Here is a 13,151-nt window from a genome sequence, read left to right as displayed (position 1 = left end):
CAGTTGTCAGCAAAGCATCTTCTTAGTGTTTCGTGTATGTATTTCTTCTTTCTGTTAATTTTGATTTTAGAGTTTGAAAAAATACTTGTTGTATAAAAAATAAGATAAAGTTCATGGGGTCCTATCCTGCAATTTTTGAAGCCAACAGTAAAAGAGTTGACTTTTTTTAATCAAACCCAGCGTTCTAATAAATGTAAGATTTCCCTTACCTTCCACTGCTGCCAGATTAGGTCTGGGAGTTAGCACTGGGGCTGAGCTGATCATGGGAGTCAAGTGTCAAGTGTCTTAGCCATGATTGAATTGAGGAAAAACAAATTTAAGAGCAATTTTCAGTTCTTTTTCAGAAGTACACAGGAGTTGGCGACTAAATTCTGTTCTGTGAAAATTATTTGAACTTACTAGAGTGTTTGAGCTATGTGCCAAAAAAATCAGGTAGTGCCATGTGCTGCTTTCACCTGCACATAATTATATGTGAGTTCTGTCATCCATTTTGTTAAAAAAAAAAAAAGTTAAAATTTGTTACAACCAGATATAAAAATACCATGAAGGAAGGAGTGCATCAGTTTAAAAGTAATCAAAAGCTGTAATAAATAATTGTATTTTGCTATTTTGTTTGATATCTTGGGAATCAGAATGGAGTATCTTTACAGTTCATGGCAAACAGAAGCCTTCTTAAATTATTTTGACAAAGGTATTGCTTGTGTCCCACCACAGCAAATCTAAAGGCTTTATGGATGAAACTGGCAAGGGGAAAAGTGATTCTTGTGAACTGGAGCAAATACAATACAGTATTTATATGCTTAAGAAATGAAGAAATAGGAAAAATAAGATTGCCATTCAGTTATTGGTGAATAGAATAAAAAGCTTTTTTTTACGTGAGTGGATAATATTAACTACTGTGGAGAAACAGCATACCATCTCTCCCCTAAGTGGTTAGCAGAAGCATCTGACATTGGGGCTTGAAGTTTTCTGCACCAGGCTACAAAAAATTTCCGTCCCAGAAGTCCTGGAGAGAAGGGAGCTGGGGCCATGCAGTGCGCACAGAGTGAGCCTGGTACAGTGCACATGCTTCCTGCCTGTGTGCGGTGCAGGTGGCTGGTGCTTGCATGGGCAGTCCCGGGTGCCCTGACTGCGTCTGGCTTTCCACAAGTGAGCGGGGGGATTCCAGGGTATGTGCACAGGGACTGACAACTTTGAGACCCGTTGAACCTCCTCTGCAGATGAACTGCCCAAATGGAGTGTTACATGCAACAGCTGTTTGTCCAGACTTCTTGACGTTGGTAAGCAAGAAACAATAAGAAATAAGTACTTCTCGTGCAACTAATATTCTGTGTTGATTTTATATCTAGTTGGTACTGGAATAAGAAGCTGAAAGGTAATTTAGAAATGTGAAAGTATATACTTTATCCAAAGTTTCTTGTTCCTTTCTGAACTGTTAAAGGTAAGGCACCAATGTTTGTACACACAGCAATAAACATAATAATGGATTTGTTTCAGTACCGTAAAAAAATATAATTTTGAGGAATTGATTCCTTTCTATTAGGAACCCTATGGCAATTTTTGTGAGAGCATGTACGAGTTGTCCTCCAAATTATTGTTCACATGCACACTGTGGATCCAGTATTCCCCTGGAATCTCAGTCTGGTCTGTGTGCCAGTCACAATCTTTGGTGGACATAGAGCATTTCCAACTAAATGTGGTTGAAGTCACACATTAGGAATCCAGAGGCTTTTCTGAGATTTGCCTGTCCTAAGGCAGGCATTTTTCAGTTGGTTCACATTTTTCTTCCTTCCAAGAGGGATCATTCCTTAAGAAAACTGAATCTTGGAGGAGGCGCATTTCCATGTGGAACTGTGGATGGAGTATATGGGATAACACTTAAGAGAGGCCAGTCCTGAAATATTAATTCCTAATGGGGTCGACTCAAAGCCTAATATCACCTTTCCAAAGTTTTGTCTTGGTCATTTGGAGGGCTCCTAGTCTAGTGAGAGAAAGCCTTGAAGTTAGAGGAGAGACACCAGATTTTTTTTTAATTTTTTTTAAAAAAAACCTTCTGCTCTCCTAATCTCTTCTGGAAAAACTTCTTTATTAACTCTGGAATAAATAAACTTCTTATCAGCTTAGGTGGAATGCTCCACCACAACACTGTAAGCCTTGCTGTACATACACAATAAAGTTTAGGCTGAATTTACACTGTTTGCAACTGGGTGGGGTTGTTGTGGGTTTCTTTGAAAAAAGATTGCAATTTAATAGTGCTGATCCCATCACTTCTGAACTCGTTTGGACCTCCTGGAACATTTCCTCCTTTGCACTCCTATCAAAAAACAATTAGAATCTGGCTAACTACTTAATTTCTACACCAATGCTGTTAGTGGGGAAGTGACAGCTAATTAGTTGCTTTCCTGACTTGATTGTCTGCCTTTGTGGCATGGTGTGACAGGCTCTTATTTAGGCTCATGTTTACAACCTGTAAACATGTTCTGTTACCTGTAAGCCATATCTTGACATTTATATGAAAACCATCAGTTTCTAGTGGACAATTCTGAATTTATTTTTTTTTAATCTAGATTATGTATCCCGTTCCTTCAGAACAATGAGGTACTACTAAATAAATACCATAGTGCTGAAAGTCAACACACTCTCCAGAAAAGCCCAGGCATCTTCAGTGACATCTCTGAGGGATGTCTCTGTTCATGCATTTTGCAGATTTTCCCACATGGAGGTTATCTACCTTCTCCCTTCCCTGACCATCCTTGGTGCAGCATCTGGGCACAATGCATAATTATATTAAGGAGTTTTAGAGTCAATGTCTTCCTACAACTACTAGATAAGCTTTTAAGGTTCAGATACTACTTGGAGTCAGCCAGTGTGGGAATGAGATGTGGAAATCGACTGCTAATTCAATAAAAATTGAGGTTATTTGATAGTAACTGAAAATTCTTTGAAATGCGCTTTCTGTAGGCATGTTTGCAACTAGCCCTCCTTTCTCTTTTGCCCAAAAAGATTGGGAAGGGTGAAGTACACTTCACATTACCCACTACTTGTTGCTGTGGCAACGTGGATGCATAATTTTAAAGGCAAGCATTTCTCAGCATTTGGGATAGATAACATTTTGTATCTCCTTGCTGTTTCAGATTGAGAAATAGGATTGATTCTTCAAATTCTTATAATTATCACATGTTCACTTGAAATATAATGTATGTTGTATGTTATATTTGTAAAATGTATAATAGTTTATAAATTAGTAAAAAGGGTCATCTGTAATTGCTTGGGAATACCTCATAAATGAAGCATTTGCTATTACAACAAAAATTATAATCTGTGTTACTAGAGCTTTGGTAAATAGTTTAATGCATTGGGAATTCTTGACAACAGATAGATGAAGACCTGCCACTTTAAAAACTCCCTTGCCTTAACTGCTTTCGAACTCCAGTAGTCAAAAGCTGTTAAGCTTTAAGTGTTCTGTCATATTTGTGGGCTTTTATAGCAAAGAGTAGAGCAGACAGCAGTGGTGATGGAAAACGATGGTAGGTAGACTTAAAATACTATAAAGCATAGAGACAATTGTATGTAATGCCTGGAATTGAAACCTTTTTGAATGAAATGATCGGCCATATGTGCCACCCTTATGGACCTTGTAAGAAGAAGAGAAGAAATGTACCCTATTGCTAACTGTGCATGAAATTGCAGTGTTAGGAGATATTGACCAGATGTTTCAATCTCAACAAATAGCTTGTTATGTGACTGAGTGAAAATCTCTTTGCTGCTTTGATCACATACACCTTAAAGGAAGAAGTAATTTAATAGAGGCTGTCAAAGTTCATCATTGTCAATAAACTTTGACTTGACCTTTGCCATCTGTTTTTGATACTATTGCTGATAGAAGCTGATAGGCAGCTGTTTACATTTTGTGCTTTATGAATTCAGTACTGCCAGACAATGAAAGAAGTCTCTGCACTTGTGGATTTTTTGCTGTCATTCTGAGTGTGGGTGTATTCATTGAGACTGCACATCATCCAGCAGGGGAGTGAGAGTTACATATGCGTGCATTTTGAAAAGGAAGATTTGTTTTAAGGTTATAGATATGCAAAATCATACGTGAAATATCCTAAAATGTCACTTTGCAACAATATCAACCTCACCGATAGGTTACTACTTAAATACATATAGTGTTTTACACTGGAGAGTTTCACAGCATTTTTAAAATATTTATCAGTCTTCCCTATATCTCCATGAAGTGAGTGTTAATTCTTTACAGGCAGAATAGGCTGAGGCATGGTTAACAGAAGTGTACTGTTGCCCAATGAGTCTGTCTAAGCGTACCCAAGTATGATGTTCCATTTTCATGTTGCTAATATGCTTTCATTAACAGCTTAACACCACAGCTTCTAGCCACAGAGTAACAAGACTTTTTTTGTTGTACTTTATTTGCCACTTTGACATGTTTCTCACAGTGTTCAACAAGGAAGTTAGTGTCTTTGAGTTCTTTTACTGATAAAGGTACTCTTAAACCTTACCTTGTACATAGCTTTGTAATATTAGCAAATTTCACAGAATCACAGAATCGTATAGATTGGAAAAGACCTTTAAGATCGAGTCCAACCGTAAACCTAATACTGCCAAGATCACCACTATACCATGTCCCTAAGCACCTCATCCAGGCATCTTTTAAATACTTCCAAGTATAGACAGTTGTATACACTGAAACAGCTGCAGAAGAGTCCTGAGTAAACCTAGAATTCTTACTGTTGTGACACCCTTCATGTAACTGTCATCTGAGTGATGAAGGACTGGCATGACCAGCCCTGTTTTGTAGGTGTATCATCTTTTACATGGTTTTGAGAAGGGACCACATTAATGTGGTGGAAAGGGAGTGACACATCAGATCAAACAACAAGGAGGTGGTTGATGTCTCAGGTTCTGTGCTTCAAATGGGGAAGGGACACAAGGCCAGCTGCGGTCTCAGTTAGGTGCCTTGTAAGGTCTTGCAGGAGACATTCTGCCTTTGGCCTCAGATAACGTATATTGAACTTCAGAAGAGAGGCTGCAGCAGTTCAGGTATTTGAGGCAGAACTGTAGCATTATAAATACAGGATAAGAGGGTGATGGAGTAAGGAATATTGGAATAGATGCCTAGACTGGCCAATATTTAAGGGGTGGAATAAAAGAGAGAGCTAGCTTTTGGACACATTGAAACTTTGGAATATGGCTACTAAATGTTTAATTACAGAAAATAAGCTTGTATTTCCCTGTGCAGCAAGAAGCTTAAACTAGACTAAAAATAAAACAGTGGACAAGCAGATGAAGAGCAAGAGCAAGAATAGGAAATAGAATACAAAAGAATAGCAGCACTGAGAATAGTTATTTGGATTAAAGATTTTGTTAAGAGGCAGTTTGTTAGCTTTGTGGTTTCAAATGTAGAAGTGAATGAAGTACTGCTCCTGGATGACTAACGTTTTGATAGACATCTTAATTTGAAAAGCTATCGCAAAATACAACTTGTGGTGCCACAATAAAACTAATAGATATTCCTGTGCAGAGATTTGAATAGTACATGTTGAACCAAATCCTGGTAAGATGTAGATATTGGTCTCAGTGCAAGGCTTTAGCTAGTCTTTTCCTTTAAAAATATTATCACTTTTATCTCATTTGACTGGAAGTTGCTTGAGGGTGTTGTCGTGCATTTTAACAATATCACTTCCTTATGCAAGATTTGGCAGCTTCAGCTAATGGTGAAAGAATTACTGTACAGGACATGGGGCTGCTTTTTGCAAGCCTGCTTTTATAAAGATAAGCTTATTTTTTCCTTTTCCATTTTTTTCTTATATGGTGTCGTGGTTTAGCCCCAGCCAGCAACTAAGCACCACGCAGCCGCTCGCTCACTCCCCCCCAGTGGGATGGGGGAGAGAATCAAAAGAGTAAAAGTAAGAAAACTCAAGGGTTGAGATAAAGACAGTTTAATAGGGAAAGCAAAAGCTGTGCACGCAAGCAAAACAAGGAATTCATTCACTGCTTCCCATGGGCAGGCAGGTGTTCAGCCATCTCCAGGAAAGCAGGGCTCCATCACACCCAACGGTTACTTGGGAAGACAAACACCATCACTCCAAATGTCCCCCCTTCCTTCTTCTTCCCCCAGCTGTATATGCTGAGCATGATGTCATATGGTATGGAATAGCCCTTTGGTCAGCTGGGGTCAGCTGTCCCAGCTGTGTCCCCTCCCAGCTTCTTGTGCACCTGGCAGAGCATGGGAAGCTGAAAAGTCCTTGACTAGTGCAGCAACAACTAAAACATCTCTGTATTATCAACACTGTTTTCAGCACAAATCCAAAACATAGCCCCATACCAGCCACTATAAAGAAAATTAACTCAATCTCAGCTGAAACCAGGACATATGGCCATTATGTGATAATAGGCGTTACAATCTTTAAATGTTGATCGATGAAAAAAAAAAAAGAAAAAGGAAAAAAGATTGCAAAGGTGTTGAAACAAAACTGTAGTATCTCATCTGTTTTCCAGGGTCCTGATGCTGTATTCTCATAACAATGATTCTTGAGTAGGTATACTGGGTCTCTTTGGGATGGAGTTGACTTTCTTCATAGCAGCCTGTATGGTGCTGTGTTTTAGGTTTGTCACCAAAACAGTGATGTTTAACACAGCGATGTTTTAGCTATTGCTGAGCAGTGCTTGCATAGCATCAAGGCCTTCTCTGTTTTTCCACTCTGCTGCCCCAGCAAGTAGGCTGCAGGGTGGGAAAGAGGTTGGGAGGGGACACAGCCAGGACAGCTGACCCCAACTGACCAAAGAGATGCTCCAGGCTGTGTGGAATGTAGTCAGCAATAAAACTGTTGGAGGCAGGGAGGGAGGGGGAGTTTTTCTAAGCCATTGCTCAGAGACTGGCTGGGCTTTGGTCTGCTGGTGGGAGGTGGTGAATGATTGCCTTTGCATCATTTCGTCTTGACCCATGCATTTTGTTTCTCACTGTTGCACTTCCAATTCTCTCCCCCATCCCCCCAGGAGGGAGGATTGAGAGAGCAACTGGGTGGGAGCTTGGCTGCTGGCTGGGGTTAACCCACCACAGTAGGCATTTTAAATTATATAGTATGTGTAATGGTAACAGAATATTGCATTCCAGTTGTGCTTGAGGTGTATCACACCATTTGCAAGAAATAAGTGAGCTCACTTGGAACAGTGACATTGATATCTTTTTTTTAGGATTGTTTTGCATATTATCAGGTTTTCCTGTTTTTAAGATATATATATATGTATGTATATATAATGATTTAGGTTTTGATCCTACTTTTTCTCATTTTATCTGGTTTTCTAAGATGAGGTGTGATTTATTTTTTTTCAGCACCTAAAATATTCCTAAAAATATTCATAAGAGCTTTCTAATGGACTATGTATATAATTGGTGATGGGAAGTGTCCTAGGGGTACAACAGACTGGTTGAAACCTTCTGAAAAGTGTGTGGACTCGTTCTAAAATTCAGAATATAAAAATATAAAAAGACTGCTTCATGAGTAGTTGCTAACATTGTTTAGTTTAGATTTTAGCAAGCATGTTAAGTCTTAGCTAATTTTAGGTCTTTGGAGTCCTCTCCTCTGTGAGCTGCAATTTAAAATAAGATCAGATTTGACAGATCATGCAGAGAAGAGTCCAGCTTCAAATAACGCACTTTGGATGCACTTCAGATGTCTGTATTCAGTGTTAATGAGTTTTGAAGATCCTTCACTGTGAAGGAGCATAATGCTTCCTGTTGTGTTGTCAGTTCCTAGGCATTTACGATTCAAGACTACAGCTGAAAACTCCTGTGTGCAGAAGGTATGTCAGTCTAAGCAAAGCTTCGTATGCTTTGGCATTGTTAGTTTAAGACGACTGACAGATGTGGAAATGTGCTACTGGCTGCAGCTTTAAAAAAGAATTCAGGAGCTAAGGAGTTCAGATGGAGAACAATGTGGGACTGATAGCGAGTGCCTTCATCAGCCTCCTTGTTCTGATTATCGACGTTGTCCAGTTAACAGTGGCACTTACAGCAAAGCATAGAGTCAGAGTAAAATGAAATAATTTCTGAAGGATCTTTGTTTTAGTCAGAGGGCTATAAAGCTGTATTAAGCTTCATCAGTATGATGTTTCTTTTTAAGTCTTACAGGATTGTGTACTGAGACCCAGCAGTAGCAAACTCCCCTTTTGCAGGGGAAGTATCTTTGCATCTGGAGATAGTGAGGTAAATTAGATCCAGTTTTTAGTTTTGCTGCTTTTTGCCTTTCAAGTAGAGGTCCTCCTCTATAATGAACTTTGCAGGAACAGCAAAGAAAAGCTTTGAATACAGATCAAGTGTTGTGGTATGGGATACTGGACTCTGCTCTCGTGGCAGAAGCATGGCATTCTCAAGCTAAATAGGATGAGCTTGGGAAATACAAATCAAAGCACTCAGTTCTCTCCCTTTCTTTCTTTAATTCTTTCAGACCACTGATTTTCTTTAACGTAGTATGAAGGAGCATTTTTTTATTTTTTGGGTGCAAGGCACCATTAAGGTAACTCTGTCATCTCATCTTGAATATCGTTCTCAAAAGACAGCATTGAGTAGGCAATCAAAGTCAAGTCCCTTCTAGTGTTGGAAGAAGTGCTTCTAGAAGTGCTTCTGTAACTCAGAGGAAAGGTTGTTTCCAAAGCTGTTTTCTAATCAGACAAAAGTGGGAAATAGGTGTACCACATCTTCAAGTCTGAGGATATGAAAGAGTGGGACAGAGTTAACTCCAAGCAGTCTCACAAAGTCACAACTGAGTCTTCAGAAGTTTTGCTTGCTACCACGTTTTTTTGGCATCTCAACATCTTGCAAGAAAAGACGATGCTGTTCTCTGCAATTGCCACCCACTCCCTGGAACACAAAGGTTCTTACACTTCTCTGATAGCTAAAGCGTGCCAAAGAGTTCACCCTGTTAACTCTGATAATGAAAAAACACTTGAACAGATACTCCTACTAGTGTGAGCCCAAGTTAGCCTCATGAAAATAAGGACAGAAGTGTTCTGTCACTAGTGTATCCTTGAGCAGCCAGGGTGCTGGCCTCTTTGGAAGTGCTGGCTTCAGTATTTGATCATAAGGAATAATGTACCTGTAGGGATAGGGTAATCTGATATTAGATGATGCTTATTTTGAAATCAGCCTAATTTTAAGACAGAGTTATGCTAAAGGCAAGAAATAAATTTAAAAAAAAGTTAATATTTGCTTTTAGTTTACCAGTGTGCATGCAACAAAAATGTAAGGGAAATGCAATCTTTTTAACTCAAGAGAAAATCTGAAAGGTGTTCTATTTCCCATGCTCCTTCCTCTGTCATGGATGATTATCTTAACTCAAAAGGTCAGGGCCTGTCCTTGTGTGTACCTGGTGTCCAAGCTGTGTTGACAGAAGAAAACTTTAGGATGGAAACGCATTAGATTTCATAAACCACTCCAGATTTTGAGTTTCCTTTGTGGTATCCCCCTCCTGATGCTGTCTTGTTCCTTCATGATAAGTTCCTACTTCTGACACTTCTGTCTTCGGGCTGTTAACAACCTCAGATTCCCTTGGGTGATGGTGAGGATTCATGGTGTGGCCAGGTGCCAACCTCTCCTGACCAGACTGTCAATACAGTTAGTTAATAGCTGCCTGGCTGCCTGGCCAAACCCTAGATAATTAACTCATTATGCTAGTGCCTGCTGAGCTGGGTCATTTTCCGTTTCTGTCTAAAGTCTTTTTCATTAAATTAAATCTTGCATTCCACACAAATCTATAAAATTAATTTGCAGTTTATACAACCATATACCTGGCATTAATGTGTGCAGTTTGTTATTGGCCTTCAATTGATATTAGATATAATGCTGCATGACTATTTCATGGTGATAAACATCTTGTGATGACTGACCCCCATTCCCATTTAGAGTGTTTTAGTCAAAATGCTGCTAATAACAATGGTGTGTGAAGTAGCCCATAGAATCCTGTTTTTTTCCATAGCAGGTTATTCAAAATTAAACTCCAATCCAGGGTCAAATTTTTTAAAAAGTGCTTCAGTGTCTACTGTGAAGATGTTATTTTGTCTCTTCTGGTTTTTTTACATGTATGCAAAAAATGCCTGCTGTGAGTCATTCCACTAGGTGCAACTTCAATGGAGATATTGAAGTTGATCTTTCTACAGTTTGGTTCTACAGTTCCACAGAGATATTTCTATAGTTCCTTTTCATCAAGTTTGTAATGTGATGTCTGTTTTTTGCCTTTACTAATATGTAGCCTTTTAGCTGAGGTAAAGGAGGAACAGTCTAGAGGAGTTCTGCAACAGGCAAGACCTCACCACCATTATTGTGCGAATATGTGGAGATAATTCCAAGAAGCTGGGAGTATTTGTAACTGGAGATCTGTGATGAGAGGATCTTTCCAGAAACACTGCTGAACTACTTTTCCATCTTGCTCAGTGTTGCTTAATATAGCTCAGATGTTCAAATGAAAAGGATATCTATATAGTGGGAATATTGCCCCACCATATAATACCTGTATTTCAAATAATCATGAGTATGAGCAGAACCACTGCTTATGGAAGAAGTGGTCTGCACAGTATACAGAGGTTCATCTCAAGAAATCCTAGATCGTGACTTCTGATTCTCAAGAATAACTTTACTTACATTTAAAGTAAGGATTGTGACAGTTATATATGGCGTGTATCACATGTGAATTCAAATTGAGCTGCTGCCAATAGCCAAAACTGTGATACTTGAACAGAAATTCGTTTTTCAGAGATGTATGTGAAATGTTACTTACTACTGCTCCAAATGTTGTCAGACTTTATATATAATGGATGGAAAAGTTATGTCATTTGATAAAATGTTGTAAGTCTAAGGTGCAGTTTGAAGTCTTGTGTTTTTTGAAGGATTGTTGGGTTTGATGTTTTGATAAATGCTGTTCATAGTGATCTCTATTAATTCTTGTTATTTGTGAAAGTAAGGCATGCTTTTCAACATGGGACACAAGGCTTCAGGTACTTCTGTTCTTATCAGTGTGGAAATGGGTTCCATATTTGCTTACAGTAGGTCACAACAGCTTTAGTCTTGTTAAGTAATTGGTTCTACTTAAACATACCTCCAAATGTAAAAGATTACTGTTCCGAAGACTTCCTAAATAAACGCTATGCAAATGTGGATTATGTATGTGCAATTGTATGTCAAATACAAGGATATCGTAGATAATTCTCTTGTTAGAGGTTTTCTTAATTTATATTAATTTAGAGTGATATGGAATAGATTAGCAGAGCATATGTAGTGCACATTTCATAAATGAGAGATTGAATGCTGCCACCATCTGACGACACAATCTTTTTTGTCCTTAGACTTTATATATATTAAATTGCTGCAGGAAAGAGGCCTTGCAACTTTTGTCCACCTTTGCCTTATTAATGAAGACTTTTACATGACTAAAGGTTTTTTTTTTCCTACCCTGGAGCTGGAAGTAATAAAGATGTGACTAACTGTATTTGCAACTCAGTTACTTGACCTTTCTACAACCCACAGCTACCACTAATGCTGCTTTGTAATGGAGACATTATCATTTATTTAAATCTTGATTAGGAAACAATTAAAGTAGGGTTTTAGTATAGCAGTAAATTGATGTAGCCTTTAATTCATACTATAGATTGACTGGATAAGCTTTCTGACTGTAATTAGAGTGAATTATAATGACTTCAGTTGGTTGACTCACCACCAGCAGAGTAGGACCTATGATTGTTTCTTCACATGTATTTTATTTAGTTCACTCTTGATTTTACTTTGCTGCTAAATGTTATTTTTTAACTTAGTACAAAATGAAGTTACATTTACAATTGAATGATACATATTTTGTATTAATAAAAGAGGAGCTTTATGAAATAACCTGGCACCTTAGCAACACTGTGCAGCTATGCTCTTTCTTTACAATTCAAGTGACAGAACTGTTCTTAATAAAGTTAAAGATAGATATTTTCATGTGTGGTTTAACAATGTAAATGGGGAGCATTTTCTTTTTTGCATATAATTAAATGGTAGACTCAAATGGTTATTTTCAGTACCATTTAGGTTTTGTATATATTGGGAATGTTGCATAATGTTTCTTAGGTTTCTCAAATGTATTGTTTTCCTTATGTGCTATCTCTCTGGTTTTTGTGGTGGTTTTTTCATTTTTTGTTTCTTTTCTTTTCTACAAATTTTCTTTAAAGATACCATATGTTGCTTGATTAAACATAAGTGTAGGGGCATTTCCTTTGAGCAAGGGAACTTCCTTTGAAATACCTTGTAAAAACATACTAATCTACTTTATTTGATAGTGAACTACATGTATTTAAGTTTTACATTAGATATTAAACACTCAGTGGGATCATTAAGGGTAAATTTTTTATTCTTTGCTGACCTTCCCTCCCTTGATGTACCAGATGTTTTTCACTTCAGGCATAGAAGTGTTCTGTATGTCACAGTGATCTGTAGGCACAGAATTAAATATGGCGAGTGGAGAGAAAAAAATGGCAAAAAATAATATATCAGGCCTGCTAACTTTGTATTTGGTTTTTGTTTTATTTGTTCTTTTCCAATCAATCTGCAGTGGATGATCCAGAGCCCTTACAAAGCTGCAACTTTCTTTGGGTGCATTGGCAAAGATAAATTTGGAGAGATCTTAAAGAAGAAGGCTGAGGAAGCTCATGTGGATGCCCATTATTATGAGCAGAGTGAAGAACCAACAGGAACCTGTGCTGCCTGCATCACTAGTGATAACAGGTCAGGGGCCTTTGATACTTTCCTAAGATATAAATGCAATTGGCACAGTGTGTGGAGCATAATTTGTTTGGAATATTTGGCCTTGAAAAATTGTGATTTGAATGATAAAGAAAGTATTAGCAGCGCAGGACTGCCTGGCTCATAGTTTGGGGCTGGGTGGTATTAATATACTTTTAGAGAACAGCAGTTGTATTATGGCAGAAAAGCGTGAGATAATAATACACTACTTCTTTCTGGACTTTATAGTCTCCAGTTGCTCTGGAGAGAGAAAATACGTGGGAGACAAAAGTTGGTTAACAAATATGTTTATGCAGCCTATGTGAAAGCTGATTGGCATGTAAGGCATATACTTGATTGGCGAGTGAGGAATATGCTTCAGGTG

General features: G+C 38.2%; 1 protein-coding gene across 6 annotated transcripts in view; it reads left to right on the top strand.

Annotated features, from left to right (window-relative positions):
• ADK (adenosine kinase) overlaps positions 1-13,151 on the top strand; it is a 299,664-nt gene that overhangs the window by 126,718 nt on the left and 159,795 nt on the right. For all 6 annotated transcript variants that reach the window (XM_072869325.1, XM_072869324.1, XM_072869328.1 and 3 more), the window contains one exon: positions 12,597-12,769. In XM_072869325.1, the coding sequence (XP_072725426.1) occupies positions 12,597-12,769 (173 nt within the window). The remainder of the gene's footprint in view (positions 1-12,596; positions 12,770-13,151) is intronic.

Source organism: Ciconia boyciana, chromosome 8 (genome assembly GCF_034638445.1).
Source record: "Ciconia boyciana chromosome 8, ASM3463844v1, whole genome shotgun sequence".
Lineage (NCBI taxonomy): Eukaryota > Metazoa > Chordata > Aves > Ciconiiformes > Ciconiidae > Ciconia > Ciconia boyciana.
The sequence above is the reverse complement of the archived record's forward strand: the minus strand, read 5'-3'. Positions and strand labels throughout refer to the sequence as shown.